The 26,849-nt window shown below is 48.8% G+C and overlaps 1 protein-coding gene across 1 annotated transcript; it reads right to left on the bottom strand.

Annotated features, from left to right (window-relative positions):
- Nucleotides 1–2,738: 2,738 nt before the first annotated feature.
- LOC121817695 (liprin-alpha-1-like) lies at nucleotides 2,739–25,534 on the bottom strand. The gene is made up of 13 exons (XM_042239142.1): nucleotides 25,301–25,534; nucleotides 21,097–21,174; nucleotides 20,779–20,925; nucleotides 19,274–19,390; nucleotides 18,384–18,465; nucleotides 17,963–18,039; nucleotides 14,912–15,043; nucleotides 12,801–12,863; nucleotides 10,792–11,006; nucleotides 8,765–8,993; nucleotides 6,687–6,716; nucleotides 3,924–4,069; nucleotides 2,739–3,075 (listed from the first exon to the last, which is right to left on the bottom strand). The coding sequence occupies exons 1-13, from the start codon at nucleotides 25,532–25,534 to the stop codon at nucleotides 2,739–2,741; spliced, it is 1,887 nt and encodes a 628-aa protein (XP_042095076.1).
- Nucleotides 25,535–26,849: the final 1,315 nt, after the last annotated feature.

The following is a 26,849-nucleotide window of genomic DNA, read 5'->3' as shown; positions in this document are numbered from 1 at the left end:
GTATGGCAGAAATCAACCGATACTGCACAGCAACTATGCTTCAGAAAAGAAGAACACAGCAAGGTGGTCAGGAAAGCATGCAAAAAGACTTCTCATGGAGATTTATACTCAACTCCATGTACATCTGGGAGCAGGCTGCCCACCATCATCAGGCCTTCCCCCCAGCATCAGGCCCACCCCCAGCGTCAGGCCCTAGCCCTGCATCAGATGTTCCCCCCAGAATCAGGCCCTAGTCCAGCATCAGACCCTCTCCTAGCAACAGACCTTCCCCCAGCATCAGCCCCTCCCAGGCCCTAGTCCAGCACTAGACATTCCCCCAGCATCAGGCCCTCCCTCAGCATCAGACCTTAGTCCAGCATCAGAGGTTCCCCCCTCAACATCAGGCCCTAGTCCAGCATCAGGCCCTCCCCCAGCATCAGGCCCTAGTCCAGTATCAGAGGTTCCCCCCCTCAACATCAGGCCCTAGTCCAGCATCAGGCCCTCCCCCAGCATCAGGCTCTCATCTAGCTTCAGACCCTTCCCTAGCGTCAGACCCTAGTCCAGCATCAGACGTTCCCCCCGACCCCAGCATCAGAACCTCGTCCAGAATCTACCTTCTCCCAGCATCAGAACCTTGTCCAGCATCAGACCCTCCCGCAGCATCAGGTCCTAGTCCTCATCAGAGGTTCCCCCCTCAGCATCAGGCCCTAGTCCAGCATCAGACTCTTCCACAGCATCAGACTCTTCCACAGCATCAGACACTTGCCCTCCCCCAGCTTCAGACCCTAGTCTAGCATAAGACATCCCCCCCCCCAGCATCAGATGTTCCCCCACATCAGGCCCTAGTCCAGCATCAGGTCCTAGTCCTGAATCAGGCCCTCCCCCACCCTCAAACCCTCTCCCACCCTCAGACCCTTCCCCAGTATCAGGCCCCCCACCTCCAGTATGAGTTGTGGCAGCCCTACTTGTCTGATGCTCCTGAGCACACTCAGGCAGCCCCAGAGCAGCAGGACAATAGCTCTTGCAGGAGGTGCATCTTTAGGAATCACCTGTGGAGCAGCAGCAGCTGGGGTCTGTTTCAGGGCAAGGAGAGGCAAAGAAGAGGCACTTCTGCTGGAGGCAGCGGTGGGCGTGGGCACGTTCCCCAGCTCTGCTTCCTCCCCGTGGGGGCTTTGCTCTCCTGCTCTCTCACGGGCCCCAGGGCGGTGTCCTTCCAGATTCACGGTCTCCTTGATATCTCAAGCCCAAGTCCTGAGTCGCGTCCCAGTCCGGCGTGGCAGAGGGCTGGCAACAACCAAGCTCAAGGGCTGAAAGGATCCCAGGGGGACAGCCGGGCCCCAGCGGGTGGCAGGGCAGGGGATGAGGGTGGCCGCCCACAGAGGGCCCCGCGGCAGCACTGGAAGGAGAGCAGTGATGCCTTAGCTCACTCGGGGACGCTGCCCAGCCTGGCACTCAGAGATCTTCCCGCCAGCAGCTCTGGGGACGCAGAAAGCCCAGTGAGAGACACCATGCCACCTGGGCCGTGTGGGTGGGCACTGCTGACCATGGCCTCAGTTTTCATTTCAGTTCCAGCTGTCCCTCCAAGGGCTGACGGGCTCCTCTTCCGAATGGCACAGATATTTTCTCTATGGGGGTGAACGCATCCCTGCTGGTTTCTGCTGGCACTGTTGTCGCTCGAGTGTTTTCGTCTTTACAACCTATGCTTGCTGCTCTTCCAGTTTAACTTAGGAGCGGCCCTATTTTCTGCATTTCCTAGTCGTCAGCGTTCCCTGGGGCTTTTCAGGTGGCGCTAGCAGTAAAGATCCTGCCTGCCAATGCAAGAGATGAGGAGAGATGTGGGTTCGATCCCTGGGTCGAGAAGATGCCCTGGAGGACGGCACAGCAACCCACTCCAGTATTCTTGCCTGGAGAATCCCATGGACAGAGGAGCTAGTGGGCTACAGTCCCTGGGGTCACAAAGAGTCAGACACGACTGAAGCAGTTTAGCACACACTCAGGTTTTAGTTCAGTCACTCAGGTGTGTCCGACTCTTTGCCGCTCCGTGGACTGCAGCACTCCAGGCTTTCCTATAACTCACTATCTCCTGGAGTTTGCTCAAACTCATGTCCATCGAATCAGTGACGCCATAGAACCATCTCATTCCTGTTGCATCCACCACAGAGGTGGCTGGGGCCCAGCAAGGTGCATGGTCCCACTGCGTGGATGTGAACCTGCCCTCACCACTGCCTAACCATGTGTCCATCACTGTCTCCTCCTCTGTAAATCAGGAGGGGGCTGCACCTGCTTGGCTGAAGAGGCAGGAACATACCCTGTCCTTAAGGAGATGAAGCTGAGCGAGATGGGGGCTTGATAATAACACTGTGTGATGAGGAGACCCCAGGAGGACCTGCGTGGCTGTGGACTGGGGTGCGGGGCATGGGCAGAACCCCTGACGAGCTCCTGGGGATGGGGAAAGGGGCAGGAAGGAGGGGGTGCTGTTCCTTGTGGGGTGTCCACAGATTGTACCTCACTCCTCACTGATGAGCACTTAGGCCGTTTCCAAACACTTGTCACTGTTCTGGAGGAAACAATCATTGCCCAGCTCCTACTCAATCAATTTTATAGAATATGTTTCTCATTGGAGTATAAACATCTGCATTATTCATTCCATGCTCCGTCCATCCACCCATCCAGCCAGCCATCTGTTCATCCATCCATCCACTCACTAATCCATCCATCCATCCACTCTTAATTCATCCAGCCATCCACCCATCCACTCATCAACTAATCTGATCATCTCGGACCCTAAAGAAGATAGACGCCTCCTCTGCTCCTCCCAGGAGGACACCCAGCGTGAGTGACAGGAGCCTCGTGGGGACAGCGGGGGAGACACAGAAGGGACATGCCTGCAGGCCCTCCTCCCTCTGAACGGTGAAGCACCCACCTGGTCCTAACGCCTCCTTGCTGGTGTGTCCAGGCCGGCCCTTTTCCTTCTTGCCAAACCAACGACCGATGGAGGACTTGATGCCCTTCTTCTTTGGGGCTTTCTGCAGTGAGTCCTGGCTGCTGTTGCTGTTGCCGGGGTTGCCCCCGGGGCCATCCTGAGAGCCTGTCGAGCTTCGGGGAGAGAAAATGACCTTTAACTGGCACCCTTGTGCAAACACACACCCCTCCACAAGACCTACTGATAGAACCAGCCACCCAACAACACTGGCGCCTCAACCTCGCAGCAGACAGTGGAGTCTCCTTCACCAACCACACTCCACACGAGCAATGCAGGCTCCTGGCCACAAACAACGGCCCCAGGAAGCTGAGCTTCTCTGACTGGAGCTCTCCCGCAAGGAGGGCTTCACTCCAGATGAGCTGGTGCAGAGGGTGCTCCAACCCTCCCTCAGGGTCGCTGCTCGGCAGGTGACGACCCTCCCAGAGAAGGCGAGCTCCCCAGTTCTGGGCAGTTCCCCCTGCCTCCTGCAGGGTGACCGTCCTTGGCCGTGGCAGGAGAGCGACGGTCACTGTGCAGGGCTGCTGATCAGGTGACCACATGTGCCCTCCATCGACTGCTGCCTGGCTCACGACAGGAGCTCAGCAGGTGGGGGTCTGAATGAGGACAGTGTCAGTCACAGGAGGGGACAGACAGTCTCCTGAGAGGAGACCCCTGAGGAAAAGGGAGGGACCCTCAAGAGCAAATCCGAGAGGCATGGAGCCGTAACCATCAGGAACGCGCCCCAGGTCGGGTAGACCTTTAGCAAGAGCAGGAGGAAATCTCCCACAGGAGTCAATACATAGAGACAGATGTTTTCTAAAATCATTGAGGTCACTGAGCTCTTCTACCCGAGCACCTGAAGTTCACCACTAAACACAGGCACCGAATCCAGTGGGATTCCTTTACAAGCATCCTTGCAACTCTTTCAAGACAAGAGGCGCAGGGCTCCTGAAACTGACGATGAGGCGAGCAGGCCCCTTACTTGCGGGCGTCCCTGATGTCCTCGTCTCTGGCTGTGTGCAGTGACCCTGTGTCCAGCCGGTCCAGCCGAAGGGACCGCAGCAAGGCGGAGGTCGAGGTTTCACTTTTGATGGTGGTCTTGTCTACCTCCTCCTGTAAAGCTGGCAGCTGAGGGAGTGAGGTAAGTATAAAATCGGCTAACAATAGACTGTGTTGAAAAAGACAATCACACAGGCTTTACATTATAACCAGAAACTTATTTGAAAATATATTAGCTATGCTATCCGCCAAGTACAAAAAAATGCCTTGTTCTAATGCCATCTTAAAGGATGGTTTGTTCAAGAAAAGCGGGGCCGTGGAGCAGCGAGAGCACCCCACTGAGTGCAGAGACCCCGGACGGGAGCTTCCCTGCAGCCAGGCTCCACAGTCCCTGGAATCCAGTGACCAGATGGCCCTGCCAGGCAGGACAGCAGAGCCATGCCGGCCCCGTGAACCCTGCATGGCATGAACTGCCCTGATGAAAGGACTGTGCTCATCGCCAGATGCTGCTCAGAAGCACCACTAGCAAGAGTAAGAAACCTCTCAGCAAAGCCGTTCAGACCTTTCTATTTGAAGGAGAAAACGAAACAGCTTGTACCACCACCCAAGATCATTTGTAGTGATGACGCAGGTTACTGACCCCATGACAACATGTGAAACACAGAAAAGGTCCCTCCATGCGAACACCATGTGTCTGGCTTGTATTTCTCAGTAACATACAGACTGGGGGCTACACACTGAAGTGCTTACACCCAGTTTGAGTGTCATTTGCTCACTGTGGTTTACATAAAGCTCTCCTAGGTCTTCACTAAGAAATAATCTTGTATCAACCTAGAGGAGTGGGATGGGGAGGGAGATGGGAGGGAGGTTCAAAAGGGAAGGGATGTATGTGTACCTATGGATGGTTCATGTTAAGGTTTGACAGAAAAGAACAACATTCTGTAAAGCAATTATCCTTCAATTAAAAAATAAACTAATTAAAAAAAAAAGATGATCTCGCCTGGACTCCCAGCTTTTCCGCTAGTCCTGGGTCTGAAGACAGGCAAGACAGTGGTGGCAACAGTGTGGGGAACAGATGAACCCCTTCAGGGTCCAGGCAGGTCTCTCTTATACATTTGGGTGTGTGGTTAAGCAGGGGAAGTTTTAGGAAACATGCATGGCAAGTATTTTTATAAACAATGAGTGTGTTGTTTTAACTAACTAACCAGTCCTTTTTTAATGGGATTCTGTAAAGAATACTGATCCCGTGCAGCCCCACAGGAGCTTAGTGACAACAAAGTGACCTAGTGCAAAATACAGCTGAACTTGTTTAACAGCAGCTGAATAAACTGGGCACCCTCCCCTGATCTCTAACAAGAAACCTCAGACAACAGAAGGCTACAAAGGCTAGAAATTATCCACATGGAACTGAACAGGGATCAATCTCAAATTCAAGTTAAAATAAGCATTTATAAAAATCAGAAAACAACAAGGAACAGAGCAGGGAAGTGATACACCTCAGCTGACTATGGACTCAGTGGAGACAAACACCTGCCTCAGCGTCAGGAACCACGCCAGCCCCTTCCCCCGGGCCTCCTCCTAAGGAAGGCCTCTGGGTGCACAGCCTGGCTGCCCTCCCTCAGGATGGGAGCTGCCCCACTGGTGCCCACATGACTAGGATGGGCAGTGCCATGTCCGCACTTAACAGGAGGGCAAAGCAGGCCACAGAGCGGGCGAGCAGCACACCCAGGTCACCAACCCCAGGGTGATGGCGCTGCTCTGCTGTGCCCAGCAGAAGGGCTCCCAGGCACTGAGCTGCCTGAACTGGAGCGTGGCCGCCCCAGTCCTGTGGGAAGGCCCAGGAGTGCTCGATCAGCAGGCTGGGAGTGGGAGAGGGACAAGGAAGGCCAGCCCTCGGGGCACTGGACTCCAACAACAGGGGCTCAACCAAGTGACCAAAGGGGAGAGGCAGTGAGCTCCCTCCTGATGCTCCTTCCATCAGGGATGCTGTGATGGACACGAGAGCCTCTGGAGCAAAGCGGGCTGGACGGCACTACAGTAAGTGTCCAGGCTCTGATCAGACCAGTCTGAACCACACTGCTGGGTGTGGGAGCCTGGGCACAGTGCCCGGCCTCTCTAAGCCTCAGTGTCCCTGTCTGCTGAATGGGGATAGCAGCAGCCTGGACCTCACCTGGGGGTCTGCGGGATTAGATGACAGACTCGGAAAGTACTCGACACAGTGCCTAGCGCACAGAGTCTCCTGCACACTGCTACCCACCGTCATTAAATTGGCTTCCCCTAAATCTAACTTCCATGGCTCTGATTCAGTCATTTGTTTTAAAAAAAACTCTAAGCGGAAATTCCATGGTGGTCCAGACGTTAGGACTTGGTCCTTTAACTGCCAGGACACCGGTCTGATCCCTGGTTGGGGAACTAAGATCCCATAAGCTGTGCAGCATAGCCAAAAAAATAAGTAAAGAAAAATTTTAAAATAATAAATAATACTATGTCTATTATAAATAAGCATGAGATGATTAGAAGGCAAACAAGTGGGAGATAGGCAAACTGTTACAATTGTCCCAACAAATGACCTATTTCCAACAGAACCATCCGTATATTTTAAGTGGTAGGTGAGTTTCACTACTTCCATTAAAACGTCAATTATTCACCAGGACATAACCACACAGTGTTCATTCATGTAAAATGATAAGGACTCTCTAATACTTCACAGAGAAACAAAGGCGTGCTAAATTACTAAACAGTTTACCTTTCGACAATGCTTCCTTAAATCACTAGGCTGATAAACGCACGCAAAGAAATGAAGAGAAACCAGATTTATCGCGACTTTGAAGCTAAAAATGCAAGAATCAGTATAGACAAGTACAGTATAGCAAAAATGATGGCAAACATATAAGTGAGATGAAGATTTAGAGAACATGTAACTGGAAACAGAACATTTTTTTTTGACCACAGAAATTAAATAAGCTATTCAAGATTTACTAGAGAAACACTATGAATTATTACTCAGGAAGATACAATTCTATTACAATATCATGATTTATTAAAGCACAGCATTCTGTACAATAAAGGCCCTTAACAGTTGTCTATTCTCAGCCAAACTTCTCTATAAGTTAGTTTCTCTTAATAAAAAACATGTTATACTTTAAAATAGTAATTTAACTGATGAGGAAGTTACCATAATGCCTATTTTAACACTGAACAAATCTAACCACCTATTGGACATTAATATAAAATGCTTACCTAGAATTTGATTTAAAACTTCTCAAAATAAATTTGTTAAAGCAGGTTCCCTGTGAAAACATGTAAGAATGAAAGCCAGCATAACAGCAGGTGCAGTCTTCACATTTTCTTAACCACAGAAGATGCTTTTTTAAAGAGTCTAGTAGAGACATTAACTGTGCAAAAGCTGATGAGATTTACAGTCTTAAATACAAGCACCGACACAGAAAGGATATTGTGTCAAAAGTCCATTAATTCTACACTTCAAGAAGATCATTTCTTTATGTAAGGATAATCTCATTTATGAATTACACATGATATGTGGTTTAGGATCCACCTACATTATGCTTGTAACTGCATAGTGACATGCTAATTCAAACTTACTGCTATGGGGGAAAAACACCATGTGATGAGACACGAAGACAAAACACGAACCCGACTAAGGGGACACCTGCTGTGGACCACAGCACTGCTATGACCAGAGCAGGTGGGAGGACGGGGAAGGGGAGATGGATGGGTCAACTGCAGCCTCGGGGGCGAGGTGGGGCAGTGGTGGGAAGCTGGGGTCTGGACTGACAACCACTAAGCAGACAACAGGAAGAGCCAGGAAATTGAAACCAATGCTGAAAGCAGACACACCGTCAGAGAACTCCAACAGCAGGACAAAATCCACAGAACTGTTCTTTTACAAATACTCGGAAAGAGATCAATCATGAAACTACAGAGAAATCGTCAAAGATTTTTAAATATCAACTAATTAGCTAATGATGCAAATTATAAAAACAGTGTCTCAAAAGACCACAAAATGGACTAGTTACCACTTCACATGCTGCTAAATGATTCACAGTTAATTTAATTACATGCTGACTAACAATGCAGCTAACATGAAACGGGTGGTAACCCCCAAAAAAGTGATAATACAACTGCAGTTACAAAGCACAGTGTTGTAAAGAAGATTTCATGGGGCAAACAGCAATGCACTCACAAAACCTAAGCTAAAGCTGGAACATGTGCCTTAGAGCCGCACACTCTGTCACCAAAAGCCCTAGGTCGTCATCCCGTTTTCAGACTTGGAAGAGTGAGGAAGCCCAACTTCTTCACTGGGGCCCTGGGGCACCGGGCTCTTAACCTGGTTTCACACGCAGAGCTGGCCTGAGTGCACGGCCAGGCCCATCAGCGAGCAGACCAGTTTAGATTCCTAAGCCAGGGGTCCAAATATCAAGACTAATTTGTCGCTGTGTGATTATGGAATGATTTCGCTCAGTCGTGTCCGACTCTTTGCGACCCCATGGACGGTGGCCTACCAGGCTCCGCGGTCCATGGGATTTTCCAGGCAAGAATACTAGAGTGGGCTGCCATTTCCTTCTCCAGGGGATCTTCCCAACCCAGGGATGGAACCTGGGTCTCCTGCATTGCAGGCAGACGCTTTACCGTCTGAGGTACTAGAGAAGCCTGATTAAAGACTAGGCAGTTTTAAAAATCTTAGACCTCTGAGCGTAGCAAATATACCTGATTTTCTTCTGGGCAAAAAGAGAAAAAACAAACAAACAAAAGAAAACCAGTGTGCTCCGGGAGGGACGCGGCGGGGAGGAGGCAGACACATACCAGAGTCATGAAGCCCAGCTTGTCTACTTCCCGCGCAGGGCTGCGCTGCCTCCTTCGGGGCTTGGAGCGCCCTCTGCTGGGTGAGCAGGAACCGGCATGCGAGGAGGCGGGATTCAGGTTGAGGGAGTTCAAGGATTGAAAATGATGAAGGTTGCTTAAGCTCCCCCTGCCCACCCTGCTCTCAATCCCCTCGGCCTGCTGATCCGTGTTCTCCTCTTCTTGGATCAACCTAAAATAGAATAAAATCACCACCTGCTTTTGTCAGCAGAGGAACGTGTCTGGACAACAAATTTGGGCTTGCATTCTGTGTCATGCTTAGCAAATTCCAGGAACAGTTGCTCAATTAACATCTCAGCAAAAAGGTTCAGCTTTCCCTCTTTTGAATATTCTCAAACTTAGAATAACTTATCATTGAGTCTTACAAAGTGGCCCCTGATCATTCACATTTGATTTGACTTATCTACTCTAACATTCTGATGGGGCCTGGGTAGTGACTCTCCCTGTGAGGAGATACCTGAAGTTGACAACCTTTACCTTCCCTGCTCTCAGGGCAGAGATGCACGTCAGTGCCTCAATCTTTTCCACTGGGAATCGGGAACTCTGTATAACCAAAACAGCGATTCACGAGCAAGCTGCAGTTTCTAAACACAAGTCTCCAGACCAGATGAAGTGCTGAGTTGAACTTTTCATTTTGTTATAAGGTTGTATATGTACAAACGCATCACTTGATGAAGTTCTCCACCAGCTTTGTGTGAGTTTCTGAATTCATGTCAATGTGCTGCATTAACCTAGAATTCAGTTACTGCTCTTCTCCCCTAATGTGTCATGGATGATTTTATATACAGATTAAATACATGATTATGCACATAAAATGATTTTCAAATTAAAATGCAAGATCCTTACAGGTAGTAAACTCTCCAGTTTCACTTCTACTTATACATCTTGAAAGTTTTCACTGTTGACAAGTTGATGGACAGAATTTACCATTTATATCAAGTCAACTTGTTGCATAAGGAAAAATCACTTTTACCTGACAACTTGCTGTAAAAATAAAAATATTAATATATAACCGTTCCAAATTTCCTACGGGGATGAGGAAAGACAATCTTTCTGAGCTTGTCTGTGCTCAACCACGGCCCACAAAGCAGTCTGTCTCAGTGTCAAAAGTGCAGGCTGCACCATTTGCGTTTGCTGGTTGTGCCATTCACCCCTGCCTTTTCCCTGAGCCCCCCACACTCTACCGGCAGGAACGGGCACTTTGGCCAGGGGTGACGGGATGAGAACAATCTGAGCAGCAGCTCTGCCAGGTTCTGTGCAGGGTCATCGGCCTGTGGCCACTCTGAATGTGGACTCAGGACAGGAGGCACACCTGTGCGGGTGTGGCACCAGGCAGGCCTCGGGGCCCCTAGCCACCCGGCTGCACCCAGACCTAGGGCCCCCTGCTCACCACGAGGCGAGCCTTTGGGTTCTATCCTGTTTTGTAAGCTGTTATAACTGCCAAGACTGTGTCTAAAGAAAACATTTTAAATATACTGATGAGATGAGAAAAACTCAAACTCGTGTCCTTGGATCACTGTCTTACAACAAGCCAATCTTCACAATGTATTAAGTTAAAAAGGAAAATGCAGATCTGAGTGGGAATTTGCCAGCCCCAGAACCCCAGCTTTTCTGTTCCAAGTGGCTTTTCACCACAACGTGGAAGGCTCCGAGGGACACACGAGGGCGCACCCTCAGTGCTGGAGGGTGAACAGGCCGCAGGGGACACTGCCTCGGCACCTCACTCACCTTGGGGCCCAGAGCTGAGGGGGGACATCCCACAACGCCCTCCCACAGAGTGCTGATACCACACTGTGGACAGAATGCCCTGGCTGACTGAGCTCTATAATCAAGGGCAATCTCAGAACTGAAAATTCTCAAAGCAGACCTGAAGTCAGTTTTCTTACTATGGATCACTCAAACTTCTCTAAGCAGAAGACAGCTCCTCAGAGAAATCGAGTCTTCGGGGAGCTGGGCTCAGGCGCACCCACCGGATCTCTTCGCTGATCCTGTCCAGCTGCTCCTGAATCATCACAGGCAGAGTCTTGGCATCGGCCTGCCCGCTGGGCGACAGCAGAGCAGCCGAGCTGAAGAGGGTGACCCCGTCGCCCTCGCTGTCAGACACACCCTCGTCACTCTTGAACACCTGGGCTAGCACACTGGCTTGCTGCCTGCACTCCCGGTCCTGATCTTTCAGGGGCTGCACCTGGGCATGAGAAGACCATGTCTCGTCAGCGACATTCTGGGCAGCTCAAGCCTATCAGGAATTGAACACAATTTTACATGGAAGCCCTGACTTTGGACAAATGGGCCATGCTTATGAGAAACTGCCATCTCTTAAGCGAGCAGTACTGAAGAAATGGGCAGTAGGAGAATCCAGTTCCTAGATAGCCTGGTGACATTCAGGTCTCAGCGTGGACGGAAGGCAATCCTATGAGGTTATTCACAAGGGTGGGCTGATGGAGTTAGAGACAAAGACCGAAAATTAAAAAAATACATTAAAAAAAAATACATCCTTGCTTCCACCAGCCAGGCTGAAGGAAAATTAGAAAAAAAGAATCCTTCAGCTCCGCAGCTGCTGGGTCCACCTCAGCGGTCATCACTGGTACTAGTTCACCGAGGAGTGCCGTCCTCGCGGATTTCCAGCCCTCCGTTTTCCAGGCTGGTCTGAACATGCACAGACAGGAGTGAGCAGGGGCAACCAGGGGACGGGCTCTCCTCTCAGGGCACAGGCCCTCGGGCTGTTCTGGGGATGGCCCCTCACACCGCACGGGCGGCTCTGTCATCTGAGACACGCGGGAGAGTGCCTGCTGGGCCCCGTGCCGCCCTCCCACTCTCACACCTCACACCCTTCTCTCCGCAAATCTCCCCTCTGCCCCACTCTCACCCAGGTCCTGCCTTGTTTTCCCAGACATGACCTCAAAGCAATGGAGGGGCAGCCTCGAGGTGCTGGCTTGCCAGCTCCCTGTCCCCCGTGGCCAGTACCCTCGCCTCTGTCTTCGTCACGACCCCTCCCCAGGGCTGGGCCACCCCTTTTCCTGGCTCCAGGACCACCTGCGATCATTCCTGCTCCGCTCCAGTGAACTAGCTGCCTATGGGTTCACCCCCATCAGCCCGATCAGCACATCCTCTCCATTCTCTAGCTTTAAAATCGCACATTTTTGAACATTTTAATTCTGAGAAACTGTACTCTAAGTGTTCCATAGCAAATATAAACACTCAGAACAATACTAACCCTTATAAACCATAATGAATAAGAAGTTACATCTCAGGTGTAGAAAAGCTTCTGGAGGAAACATGGCAAGCCATTGACGACAATGAAGTCTGTAGAGAGAAGCTGGACTTGGGGTCGGGGTTCAGGTGGTGGGGGACAGGACTCACTCTATTGCCCTCACTCCTCTCATTGCTTTAAACTGTCTCCATGGACCTTACATTCATTCCTCTACATCCCACTTCACCTCCTCACGGGATAAAACAAGTCAAACGGGCCAAGTTTCCGAGTCACTCGACTCAACCTGGCAGCTCTGTGCTGTCGGCCACGGCAGTCACTCGCCTTGTGCAGCCACTGAGGATGTGACCAGGCCAGTGCAAAGCTCGATGTGGAAATCACACAGATTTCAAGACTCGCAGTGAAAAAAGGATGTAAAGTAGCCTGTTCAGTTTTAGGAAAATTTTAGATTGTGTATGTGGCTCATATTATCTCTCTGATGGACAGCACTGTCCACGTGAAAGGCTCATGCTTTTTCTCAGCTTTTGGGTGAACCCAGAAAGGACTATTCAGAATTCTGAACTACATACAATGGCCACACACTCTAAATCCACCTATAATGCAAATCACATTCAGTGTTCAAAACCAGAAATGCTATACACGTTACAGCAGTGGACCAGCCATAAGGAAAATGTAACTCCACTTCTGCTAAGCATCTGTAGTAACTGTAACAATGAACCCAGCTCAGTTCAGCTCTTAACAAATTTCTAAAGGATTTAGAGATTTAAGGACCTTGTTGTTTTGCATTTCTTCTAAATGCTTTTTTACATTTTCAACTTCCCATAGGAGAGAATTCTGAAAAAGATACACACAGTGCTTTAGAGTCAATTCTTAACAGACGTTGCGTGGACTGCGGGATGGTTACTCTCCTGTCTGAAAGCATAAAGCACCTCGGGATGAGGGGTGGACCTCACACCCAGAGTGATGTGTCAGCCCGAAGCTGGATGACAACTTTTAACACTAACTTGGAATCAAGATTGCTGGGAGAAATATCAATAACCTCAGATATGCAGATAACACCACCCTTATGGCAGAAAGTGAAGAGGAACTAAAAGGCCTCTTGATGAAAGTAAAAGAGTAGAGTGAAAAAATTGGCTTAAAGCTCAACATTCAGAAAATGAAGATCATGGCATCCAGTCCCATCACTTCATGGGACATAGATGGGGGAACAGTGGAAACAGTGTCAGACTTTATTTTTTTGTGCTCCAAAAGCACTGCAGATGGTGATTGCAGCCATGAAATTAAAAGATGCTTACTTCTTGGAAGAAAAGTTATGACCAACCTAGATAGCATATTCAAAAGCAGAGACACTACTTTGCCAACAAAGGTCCGTCTAGTCAAGGCTATGGTTTTTCCTGTGGTCATGTATGGATGTGAGAGTTGGACTGTGAAGAAGGCTGAGCGTCAAAGAATTGATGTTTTTGAACCGTGGTGTTGGAGAAGACTCTTGAGTGTCCCTTGGACTGCAAGGAGATTCAACCAGTCCATTCTGAAGGAGATCAACCCTGGGATTTCTTTGGAAGAAATGATGCTAAAGCTGAAACTCCAATACTTTGGCCACCTCATGCGAAGAGTTGACTCATTGGAAAAGACTCTGATGCTGGGAGGGATTGGGGGCAGGAGGAAAAGGGGATGACAGAGGATGAGATGGCTGGATGGCATCACTGACTCGATGGACGTGAGTCTGAGTGAACTTCAGGAGTTGGTGATGGACAGGGAGGCCTGGCGTGCTGCGATTCATGGGGTCGCAAAGAGTCGGACACGACTGAGTGACTGAACTGAACTGAACTGTACACAGAAAAACTCCTCCTTCCCCGACTGATCATCTAGATACAAGGAGGCCAGGTCCCTGGGGTAAGTGAAACTGCTTTATACTTGCTTTCAGCTTTTGCAGTTCAGTGGTCACTCAGGAAACTGGCACAGGTTTCACATGTAAAATTCAAACCTGAGACAAAACTATCCCCACCTCAGTACCAGCCCACAGGTCAGGTGAAGTGAGGTCTCTAGTGAGGTGTGAATGTCATCTTGGGTTTTGTGGGAGAAAAATGTGCCGCAGAACTTGTAGTGACCATGGGTCTCTCTCAGACAAGCGTCGCCCAAGCGCCGACCTCGGTGAAGGTTCTGGGCCTCGTCTTTAGGGCACTGGTGCAGCTGGGACAGGTTTTCACCGAACCTCAACCAGAATGTTGCCCACTGAGCTGCTCTGATAGAAGTTCTCAGACATTTTCCAAAGCAAATAAAAAGAGAGATGGCTGGAGTTGGAATATGAGAATGCTTGCTTTTGCTTGCTTCAATCTTTTCTATCACATTATATAAAAGATCCTGAACTAAACTTATTGATTTGGCTGCATCAGGCCTTAGCTGCATCATGCGAGATTCCTTTGATGTGACTGCCGCATGGCATGTGGGATCTTAGCTCACCAACCAGGGATCAAACCTGCGTCCCTGACCTTGCAAGGCAGGCTCCCAGCCACTGGACTGCCAGCAAAGCCTCAGAAATAAACTTCTAAGAAAGAAACGAAGGGGTGAGGATGGACCTAGAAGAATGTTCTAGCACAGCGGCTGGTAACATCGGGGTCATTGGTGGATCCGCCTCACTGATGCTTTCTGTAAGGGTTGCAGGCACACATCTATGTCTGTTCCTTTACACACTGCTTGTGGATGCTGTCACGCTTATTGACTAGCATGAAATGCTGCTACTCTAACCAGTAAAGACATTCACTCTGGGGCCCTCTATGGGAGTTTTCCAACTCCTGTCCTGGAGATTTCCCCCACACACAGACCGGGCCGAGCCAGGCCAGGCCAGATGCTCTTCTTGTAAAGGGGCCATGAAGCTCGCTCGCCTTATCCTCCAGAGCAGCCATTGTCTCCTTCAGATGAAGCTGAAGCCTCTCATCTGAAACAGATAGAAGCTTATCCACGGTATCTGATGAGTGTTCATTGTGTTCTTCATTCATTTTTTCTCTTTGCTTTGCCTAAAACAGGAAAAACAAAAACTCATAAACTTCAAGAGCAAGTATAGTCATTCCTTTAAAAGCACCAGGGAGCTGCAACGTGAGCGGCCTGTGCCCTGATTCCCGAGGTGGTCCCCTCCCACGCCACCTCTGGTGGGCTCTTGAGCATCCCCAGAGCAGATGGGCAGGTGCAGAGGGAGGCAGGGACTTCACTGGTCAAAGGTCACTCGCAACACTTCTCTTTGGCAGAGCACCTGGGGGACCTTAGTGTCGCCAGCCATTTCCTGTCGAAGGGGCTCGAGGAGTAAGCAAATTTACACTCAGAAACAAGTACACTTGAAAGAGGATCGGCTTACACACACGTTGATAGAGGAATTTCCCAGTATATAAACAGAAGCTTGATTCTGGATTAAGGGTGTAAAATGAATTCAATTTATAAAGCAAAAAGTGAGAAAATTCATTTTGGAAAAAAAGCCAGTGGAGATAGACTTTCACGTATTTTTCTTTACATGAAATATCACTTGAATTCTTTGTAATGATTGCTCTTGTTCAGTCACTCAGTCGTGTCTCTTTGTGACCCCATGGACTGCAGCATGCCAGGCTTCCCTGTCCTTCACTATCTCCCAGAAGTTGCTCAAACTCACGTCCACCGAGTCAGTGATGACATCCAACCATCTCGTCCTCTGTTGCACCCTCTCCTCCTGTCTTCAATCTTTCCCAGCATCAGGGTCTTTTCCAATGAGTCAGTTCTTCGCATCAGGTGGCCAAAGTATTGAAGCTTCAGCCTCAGCATTAGTCCCTCCAATGAACATTCAGGACTGATTTCCTTTAGGATTGATTGGTTTGATCTCCTTGCAGTCCAGTGGACTCCCAAGAGTCTTCTCCAACACCTCAGTTCAAAAGCATCGATTCTTTGGTGCTCAGCCTTCTTTATGGTCCAGCTCTCACGAGCTGACCATACATGACTACTGGAAAAACCATAGCTTTTACTAGGTGTTCCTTTGATGGCAAAGTAATATCTCTGCTTTTTAATATGCTGTCTAGGTTGGTCATAGCTTTTCTTCCAATGATAATTCATATTCAGTTCAGTTCAGTTACTCAGTCATGTTTGACTGTACGACTCCATGGACTGCAGCATGCCAGGCTTCCCTGCCCATCACCAACTCCCAGAACTGCCATCCAACCATCTCATCCTCTGTCATCCATTCTCTTCCTGCCTTCAATCTTTCCCAGCATCAGGGTCTTTTCCAATATGAAAATTCATATTAAAAAACTGGAAATAACTACCTCAAGCAATTTTTAAATGTAATAACAAAGTTGGAAAGTCTGTTTTATAAAACGATCATCAATTTCATGGTTTAAAAAGCTGTTTTAGGACCTACTGTATTAAAAAAACTGGAGAGAAGACAAAAGAATGATATATTTGAGATTGGCCCTGTGTTAGAAATTGCTGAGGCTAATTGATTGGTCATGGGTATTTATTATACTACTCCTTCCACTTTTGTGCATGTTTGAAATATTCCATCATAAAAAATTAAAAAACAGGTTGCTGCTGCTGCTGCTAAGTTGCTTCAGTCGTGTCCGACTCTGTGCGACCCCATAGATGGCAGCCCACCAGGCTCCGCCGTCCCTGGGATTCTCCAGGTAAGAACACTGGAGTGGGTTGCCATTTCCTTCTCCAGTGCATGAAAGTGAAAAGTGAAAGTGAAGTCGCTTAGCAGTGTCTGACTCTTCGTGACCCCATGGACTGCAGCCCACCAGGCTCCTCCATCCATGTGACTTTCCAGGCAAGAGTACTGGAGTGGGTTGACAGGTTATTTTCTGTTAAATATTTTCTGTTAAAACAGAGTCTTCTCCAGCAACACAATTCAAAAGCATCAATTCTTCAGTGTTCAGCCTTCTTTATGGTTCAACTCTCACATCCATACGTGACTACTGGAAAAACGATGTCTCTACTTTTCAATATGCTGTCTAGGTTTGTCGTAGCTTTCCAAGGAGCAAGCATTTTTTAATCTCATGGCTGCAGTCACCACCATCTGCAGTGATTTTTGAACCCAAGGAAATAAAACCTGTCACAGCTTCCCCAATAAGGCATCGGCATCCAAATATTTTTAAAGCAAAACAAAAGTTTACTTTGACTTGGCTTCGTCATAAACAGCATCCCGATCTCAACAGCCTCTGAGCAGCAGTTCTGAAAGTAAGGAAGTGCACCCCTGATCAGGAGACATTGAGCTCTCTGCCTAAGCAGGGAGGGAGCCTCACCAAGGTCTCATGATGGGAGTCAGAACCACAGCCCCCTGGGAGTCCGCATGTGAGGCTCTGCAGTCTAGGCCCAAGAACACAGCTATGGTGGGGACAGTACTGACACCTGAGGCTGGACCCGGGATCTCCACTCCATTTGCTGGATGGTCTGTATCACTGTGTGGCCAACCCTTCCGGGAAACCTCTCTCAGGGCTCTCTGATGCGAGCCTCCACCATCGCCCTTTCCTGCCGCGCCTTCTGTTGCAGCGCAACTACGATTCTCCTCCTGCCTAGGAGCAGCCATGTCTGGACCAGCAGTTTGGCATGTGGGACTCCAGCATCACGTCCAAGGCAAGCACCTCCACACCTGGGCACCATGCCTTCAGTTTCATGGGCCTTGAGCTGGCACCCTCAGGTTTGTTTGAGGGGCACTCGGAAGGTGCAGCTGTATCCCGAGCAGCTCCCCTGCTGCTGGTCAGAGCAACAGGTGTCCTCCTTGAACATGGGGACCCCCTCGCCCCTGCCCACCACCTACGGGCGACCACATCTGGTCCTGCTCCCGAGGTTGGGTGCCTGGATCAGCAGACAGGGCCACACACGCACACTCGACAGCAGAGACAGGAGCAGCGGAGAAGCAGCGCCAGCCCCGCCCAGCCGGGTCTCCGGCCCAGACGAGGCCTCCCCGTCAGCACACCCACCCACGGCGGCTCCTTGCTCTTCTCCTCCAGTTGGGCCTCCATCTGGCACAGCCTCTCCTCGATGTTGCCCTGTCTCTCTTTCACCTGTCGGCCAAGAACAGCATCAGCTCCGCTCGCAACGACCCTGTCCTGATGGCACGCGGGCTGTGACTGCAGGGGCGGCAAGCGGGCCATGCTCTGTGTGGACCACTGGCCCCGGGTTCGCGAGGGACACACCCGCATGCCTGCTCAAGCAGCCAGCACGGCTTCGTGTGTGACACGTGGGTGATGGAGGGTGCTGGTGACCGGCTTGTGAGAGGAGAGATGCTCCCCACCGCCCCAGGCCCCACACCCGCGGCCGCTGCGCCCCCTCCTCAGACTGCCTGTGGCGAGCCAGCGCGGGCAGCAGGCAGTGGCAAGCACGGGACACACGAGGGCACACGTTCTACCTTCCTAAGCTGGGAGGTAAGTTCGAACAGTTTAGCCTCCTTAGTGGCAGAGCTTCCGGAAGACAGAAGTTCAGCCTACAAGGCTGACCGGGGACAGACAGCAAAGATGCCAGGGGAGAGAAGAAACCAACCCTTGAGAGGAAGATCACAGTCAGAAGGGCGCCGCCTGGCGGCTGTTAGTGACCCTGCTCTGGGAGGATTTGCCAGCACCCGACAACACCCGCCTCCCGAGACCTGCCGGCCCCTCAGCCGCTCACTGAGCTCCAGGCAATGCTCCGACAGCCGGGCCAGCACAGGCCCGGCCCACCTCTCCATGTCCAGCCAGTGCCCACCAGCAGTGCAGGGCAACACCTTTCCCACCAGAAGGTCGGGGTGGCTGGCTGGCTGGGGGACCATACCCCCAGCAGCGCCATGTCTCCTGGACGCGGCTTCTCACCCGTGGGCTCCTGGGGACTGCAAGCTGGAAGTGGGGCCCCGGGTCTGCACCGTGCCCCGCTGTGACTTATTCAACAATGTATGAATAAAGACTTAAAACTGCGTTCATGACAGAACTATTTTGGCCATCTCTTAAATGAGAATGGGATTTTTCTAGTTCTTTATCCTGCTAGGCTTTGAGTTGCTGACTGAACTCCGAGCAGCAGTGACTTGGAGCTGAAGCATCCTGGGGACACACAGAGCACAGGACAAAACTGGAGGGAAATTAACGCAGGGATGACACGGGAGCGGGGACTGTCTGACACTCAGGGGGCGCTCCCATCTTAGACGGGCAGCACGACCCCGCGTCTGCACTCCTTTGTGGACTGAGCAGCACGGGGAGGGGCACGGTGGGACAGCATGGAACAGGCCCTCCCCGCGCCCGCCGCAGGGGGACCAAGAGCAGCACCTTGGAGAGCGCAGCCACCCGCTGAGCCAGCTCAGCCTCCACTTCGAGCAGCGTCTGCTGCAGCTTCTGCTCTGCCGGCTCCAGGCACTCCTGCAACTGTAGGCCTTTATCCTCCTTCTACAAAGGGAGAGCAGAACATCAAAACGGGCCAAGTGGTGTAGCCTCTGCCATTTTTAGTAAGCTGAGACAAAACCGAAATGCATGTGTCTACAGGATTAGTTCTGTTTTGGAAGCTGTGTCACGGTAATTTTTCTCTCAGTGTTCCTGGGCTTGGTCTCAGTGGGCAGAACACCTCCTGCCAGAGTATTTGCTTTTCCTAAACGTCTCCAAAGAAGTCTTTAAAAAAAAAAGTTCTTATATATTAAAGAAGATCAGGTTTCTGTAGAAGTTTATTCATTCTTATTGACAAGTTAAGGGTCAGTACTGACCCTTCTTAAAACATCACCAGAATCATCATTTGAAGGGAACCCTACCGACCGCAGACGGCCATGGGCTTGTAAGCCAAAATATGGCTTTCATCTCCTCTGAAATACAGACCTGATCAGAGTGTGCCTGAGGAAATGCCAGTCAACTAATATTTGTAAATGCATGATTATTTTTTTAGCATATCTTCTTACTCTGAAAACTTTAGACAGATTCTTTTTTGAAAAAGAAAAAAAATTAAATTAAAAAAATCAAATTATCTATATGCTCGGGTTCCTGAGAGGTTAGCATTTATTTCTAAGCAGCTTTCTTATTTTTTCTGTGTACGTATTACTTTATGTACATAATAAACAATAAGATATGCTTTAAAACCCTCAGAAAACAACAGCATATGGTACGTAGTATTTTCTGATCTGCCTTTTACAGCCATTATTTTGTATATCGTAATGCTCTTAATTAGCATTCCACATCATAAATTTCAATGGCTTTCTAGTATTTTATTTTTGTAGTGGGGCCAATGATATACTTTGTCACACACCAGACTGACTCACTTCTGGAGAAGCCAGATTTGGTTTTCCTGGTTAAGTCCTGATTATCTGAGACCACACAGGAATAGGAGCGAGTAAAGCTCACCAAACCACAGGCAGTACAAACCCTAATCAGACTGGAGTTTTAACCCTGCCTTTTGTCACAGTGACCCCAGTTCCCAACAAGCAGCCAGCTGCTGTGAAGTTCCCTGCTGCTCTCTGCTCTTTCAGTAAAAATGCTAACAAGCCAACAGATTCAAGTCAAGTAAAACAAGAGTCAGGAGTGGAATTCCACAAAATGATTAAACCAAATCCCAAATAATTCAAACCTGTAAGTTGCAGTCACCCTCAATTTTTTTAAAAAATGCATTTCCTTTCAGTACAGCTGATTTATCATGATGTACATCCACACTTTTGAACGCAATATTTTAGGGTCATAAGAACTTTACATTGGGACTTGATTTCCAACATGGGAGTCACATGAAAAGGTCTTTACCTTCCTTCCTCAGTATTCACTACTATAAAAGTCAGACACAGTTCAGTAAAAGCCATTACCTGTTGATGCGTAGAATCTTTATTTGCGATTTCATTTTCAAGTTTATCATTGAGGTTGTGCACAGAGATGGCTTTGCGCTGTGCAGCGAGGTAGCATTTCTCAAGTGTAGTGATTCTCTTCTCCATGTCCTCCTTCTGGGCCATAGCCTACACCAGGCATTGCAGAGGAGAAAATGTAAGTCATTATCATAGAATACTCTGATACACTTAAGAGTAAAAAAGCTGGACTAAAGTTCAAATCAAACAGAAAATTAGCGTCCTCAAAATTAAAGTCCTAGACATGGCAGTTTTCTGAGATGTGAGCAAAAACGCGCCTACCTCAAATGTCACATTTGCCACGATGGTACCCATCTGTCTTAACGTCTGTCTGGCCACTCGATTTACCAAGCTTCTTTTCTACATAATAAACCCAACCAGCAAACAAAAAGTACACTAAACTACTCTGTCATTGCAAGAATTCCAGGAGGGAAGGTATCTGGCATGAAATGAGGACCTCTGTCTCCTACACCATACAGGCGGGCTTGACCCAGAACAGGGAGGGACTTTCAACAGATCCAACAGGGAGCTCTGAGGCTCATCTCCTTGGGTAAAAGTTGGAAAAATCTCATGCAATTTCCTCAGAATTAAAGTAAGAATATTAATGAGTGGAAACAGAAGTCAAAGTGTAACACAACTGGGAGCAGCCTTCTCAAGCCTAGTTCTTCTAAAGCAGTTAACACCGCATGTATGAAATGCTCAAACCAGGAGCAGAACTTGCTGCTGGTGCGACTCCTGTCCGCTGGCTCAAAATCCCTTTCAGGTCCCTCTGTGCTCACTAAGTAACCGATGTTGTCCTAACATTAAAAATGAAAGGTCTTAAAAATGCTTTTTCCAGAATTCTCTACATATTAAACTCTGCCACCTAATCTCCTCCTGTTGCCAAAGAGTAGTGTGAACAGGTTATACAAACATGTGCAAATATTTCTGTTTTGAGTTCTCAAACAGAATTACTCACACCAAGCTGCTAAACAAGTACACCTGCTGTAACACATGTTAGAGGGGCTCTCTCTGAGACGGTCTCACGGGGGTGGGGTGGGGCAGGGTGGGCGCTGTCTGTCTGCGCACAAAGGAGAGGCAAGGCTCACAGGAGGAGGCCTGAACCCCCAGCACTCTTCTGTTTTCACAGTGACCGTTAGGGAGTTTCTCATAAATCATGACACCCGCAGACATGAACACCAGAAACATCATGATTCTACATGGCTACACAGCTCGGGCCTAAGGATCTGAGGGTGAGCAAATGCCACTCAACTTGTCTGACCACTGGTATCACTGTCACACATCCCTTCAAGGAGCAGAACATCAGAAAACTAGAGAAGATGGCCAGGCAAGCTGCCTCGGCAGAGCCCACACAGTATGCTCCCATCTCTCCGAGAGAACGGGCTCCACAGACATTCAGACTCGCCTGAGTAAATCAGAAGGAAATTTCAGCATCATCGGGAATACATTCAACAGGCAGGGAGACTGGGGTTGACATATATACACTACTGATACTATGCACAAAGTCAACAACGAGTAAGGACCTACTGTACAGCACAGGGAACTCTACTCAGTGCTCTGTGGTGAATTTAATGGGTAGGAAATCTAAAAAACAGGGATATATGTGTGTATATATATATATGATTGGTTCACTCTGCTGTATAGCAGAAATTGACACAGCAGTGTAAAGCAACTATACTCCAATAAATGAATGAATGGATGAATGAATTTTTAAAAAAGGAACACACTGGGCCCCCTAGATAGAGTGCCTGATGAACTATGGAATGAGGTTCACGACACTGTACAGGAGACAGGGATATAAGACCATCCCCATGGAAAAGAATTGCCAAAAAGCAAAATGGCTGTCTGGGGAGGCCTTACAAATAGCTGTGAAAAGAAGAGAAGCGAAAAGCCAAGGAGAAAAGGAAAGATATAAGCATCTGAATGCAGAGTTCCAAAGAATACCAAGAAGAGATAAGAAAGCCTTCCTCAGCGATCAATGCAAAGAAATAGAGGAAAACAACAGAATGGGAAAGACTAGAGATCTCTTCAAGAAAATTAGAGATACCAAGGGAACATTTCATGCAAAGATGGGCTCAATAAAGGACAGAAATGGTCTGGACCTAACAGAAGCAGAAGATATTAAGAAGAGGTGGCAAGAATACACAGAAGACTGTACAAAAAAGATCTTCATGACCCAGATAATCATGATGATGTGATCACTACTCTAGAGCCAGACATCTTGGAATGTGAAGTCAAGTGGGCCTTAGAAAGCATCACTATGAACAAAGCTAGTGGAGGTGATGGAATTCCACGTGAGCTGTTTCAAATCCTGAAAGATGATGCTGTAAAAGTGCTGCACTCAACATGCCAGCAAATTTGGAAACCTCAGCAGTGGCCACAGGACTGGAAAAGGTCCGTTTTCATTCCAATCCCAAAGAAAGGCAATGCCAAAGAATGCTCAAACTACCGCACAATTGCACTCATCTCACATGCTAGTAAAGTCATGCTCAAAATTCTCCAAGCCAGGCTTCAGCAATACGTGAACTGTGAACTCCCTGATGTTCAAGCTGGTTTTAGAAAAGGCAGAGGAACCAGAGATCAAATTGCCAACATCCACTGGATCATCGAAAAACAAGAGAGTTCCAGAAAAACATCTATTTCTGCTTTATTGACTATGCCAAAGCCTTTGATTGTGTGGATCACAATGAACTGTGGAAAATTCTGAAAGAGATGGGAATACCAGGCCACCTGACCTGCCTCTTGAGAAATCTGTATGCAGGTCAGGAAGCAAGAGTTCAAACTGGACATGGAACAACAGACTGGTTCCAAATAGGAAAAGGAGTACATCAAGGCTGTATATTGTCACCCTGCTTATTTAACTTCTATGCAGAGTACATCATGAGAAACGCTGGACTGGAAGAAACACAAGCTGGAATCAATATTTCCGGGAGAAATCTCAATAACCTCAGATATGCAGATGATACCACCCTTATGGGAGAAAGTGAAGAAGAGCTAAAAAGCCTCTTGATGAAAGTGAAAGAGGAGAGCAAAAAGATGGCTAAAGCTCAACGTTCAGAAAAAGAAGATCATGGCATCCAGTCCCATCACTTCATGGGACATAGATGGGGGAACAGTGGAAACAGTGTCAGACTTTATTTTTTTGGGCTCCAGAATCACTGCAGATGGTGACTGCAGCCATGAAATTAAAAGACGCTTACTCCTTGGAAGAAAAGTTATGACCAACCTAGATAGCATATTCAAAAGCAGAGACATTAATTACTTTGCCAACAAAGGTCCGTCTAGTCAAGGCTATGGTTTTTCCTGAGGTCATGTATGGATGTGAGAGTTGGACTGTGAAGAAGGCTGAGCACCGAAGAATTGATGCTTTTGATCTGTGGTGTTGGAGAAGACTCTTGAGAGTCCCTTGGACTGCAAGGAGATCCAACCAGTCCATTCTGAAGGAGATCAACCCTGGGATTTCTTTGGAAGGAATGATGCTAAAGCTGAAACTCCAGTACTTTGGCCACCTCATGGGAAGAGTTGACTCATTGGAAAAGACTCTGATGCTGGGAGGGATTGGGGGCAGGAGGAGAAGGGAATGACAGAGGATGAGATGGCTGGATGGCATCACTGACTCGATGGACGTGAGTCTGAGTGAACCCCATGAGATGGTGATGAACAGGGAGGCCTGGCGTGCTGCGATTCATGGAGTCACAAAGAATCGGACACGACTGAGTGACTGAACTGAACTGAACTGAACAGGAAGTAGACTGAATGGGTTGAGCCATGCAGTGTGACCAAGAAACAGGCTGAGGACGACAGACCTCCAACAAGCTTAAGCTGTCCCAGGTTCCCGCATATTCCAGCGCTTTGTATCTGCCAAACTTTACTTTTCTGAAAAGCTAGGATCTCCAAACGAAGGTCAGCTGTGCTGAGGAGCTCCAGGGTGCAGCGGCATGGACTGTTAGGAAGCAGTGTCCTGGGGTGTAGAATTTGAGAGCACCCACTGGCTTAAATCCCAGGATTGCTACCTCCTGGTGGCTCCATGGTGGCGGAGACGGGCACAAGACAGGCACCTCTTAACTCCTTGAAACAGCGAGGACTCAGGATCCCTACCCACACCAAATACATCTAATTTTTCCAGAGTTTTTACATAGGCACACATCTGAAGAAACCAGCCTACATCCATAAAAGTTCTCACGCTTTCCAAACCCACCTGCTAGTTAGCATCACTCCATAAGGCAAGAGAGATGAACCTAGAGCTTGAAATTACCCTGGCACGGTCACCCCAAATCAGGCTTCCCAAAGCCCAGTGGAGATTGGAGGGCACCGGGAAAATGGGATAGAAACAGAAGTTTTAAATAAATTATTCTGAGCGAAACTGGTTGCTCCATCCCTAAATTTTATCTAAGTTAGGCCTTCTCCGGTTGGTAACAGCTAAGATTTCACAGCCCACTCCACCACCAAGAAAAATACAGGATGGCCCGGAAGAGCCCCCCACTACCTTGCTACAGCGCCAGGTAGACAGGTCTCTGAGGCCGAGAACCACGCGACTGGAGCCCGGGCACTGCCCGCAGAAGAGCAGCGGTGGGCGACCGAGGACAGAGCTGCGGCTCTGGCCCCGCCCCCATAGCACCCCGCCCCCTGGACGCCACGCCCCTAGGCCGCCCGCAAACCCTCGGGGCTCGGCCGCCGCAGCCGCAGCTCGGTCACCTCCGGACCCCAGCGCCCGGTGCATTGTGGGAAGCCGGAGCCCGCCGCCGAGCCTGCACTGACTGACCCCTGGAGGGCGCGTTCGAAAACTAACCCAGGGCTGGCGGGAGCCATGTGAGGGAACCGGCCGAGGGAGGGGAGGCGCCGGGCGCTCAGGGGGACCACAGGGAGCTAGTACTGGTTGCCTATTGCTCCACAGCTCAAAGATGAAAATAAATGATGCTTTCAAAGTGCCTAGAGCCCCCTCCCGGGTAGTGTTATAAGTGAAAAGCAGCAACTGTCAGTCTCGGAGAAGTTTTTAAGTTAGGAAAAGTAATTTTAAAATCACGAAACTAAATGACCTGAAGATTATGGAAAAACCTGCACAGTTAGTTTTTAGTTCTGGTGAAACCACAGATCAGCTCAATTTGTCTAGAGAATAACGGTAATACGGAACATAGACTGCTGCTAAGTCGCTTCAGTCGTGTCCGACTCCGTGCGACCCCATAGACGGCAGCCCACCAGGCTCTGCCGTCCCTGGGATTCTCCAGGCAAGAACACTGGAGTGGGTTGCCATTTCCTTCTCCAATGCCGGAAAGTGAAAAGTGAAAGTGAAGTCGCTCAGTAAGTGTCTGACTCTTCGTGACCCCATGGACTACAGCCCACCAGGCTCCTCCGTCCATGGGATTTTCCAGGCAAGAGTAGTGGAGTGGGTTGCCATTGCCTTCTCAGGATGAAGCAATAGCTGCCTTCTGACAGGAAACCTGCTCTGGGGGCTGAAAGCTTGTGGGGAAAGCTCTGGAAGGGATATTTCTTCATTAGGAAATTGCAGTAAAATGTGATTTTATAGAATTTTTTTATTGTATAGTGCGATTTTAATGTTGGAAATGATAAGAATAAAACTGACCCTTACTTAAACAAACAAACAAACAAACCAGGTTTGTATGCTGACGGGAAATGCTTAGTGAAGAGGGAAAAACTTATAATGGGTTGGACTAGAGTAATATATCTGCATGTTTTTTCAAGTTTCATATTAAACCACATTAGTGGATTGCAAAACATTCAGAAGACGAAGATCATGGCATCTGGTCCCATCACTTCATGGGAAATAGATGGGGGAAACAGTGGAAACAGTATCAGACTTTTATTTTGGGGGCTCCAAAATCACTGCAGATGGTGACTGCAGCCATGAAATTAAAAGACGCTTACTCCTTGGAAGAAAAGTTATGACCAACCTAGATAGTATATTCAAAAGTAGAGACATTGCTTTGCCGACTAAGGTCCATCTAGTCAAGGCTATGGTTTTTCCTGTGGTCATGTACGGATGTGAGAGTTGGACTGTGAAGAAGGCTGAGCGCTGA

The sequence above is a fragment of the Ovis aries genome, chromosome 23 (assembly GCF_016772045.2).
Source record: "Ovis aries strain OAR_USU_Benz2616 breed Rambouillet chromosome 23, ARS-UI_Ramb_v3.0, whole genome shotgun sequence".
NCBI lineage: Eukaryota > Metazoa > Chordata > Mammalia > Artiodactyla > Bovidae > Ovis > Ovis aries.
This window is presented reverse-complemented; position numbering and strand designations above follow the sequence as displayed.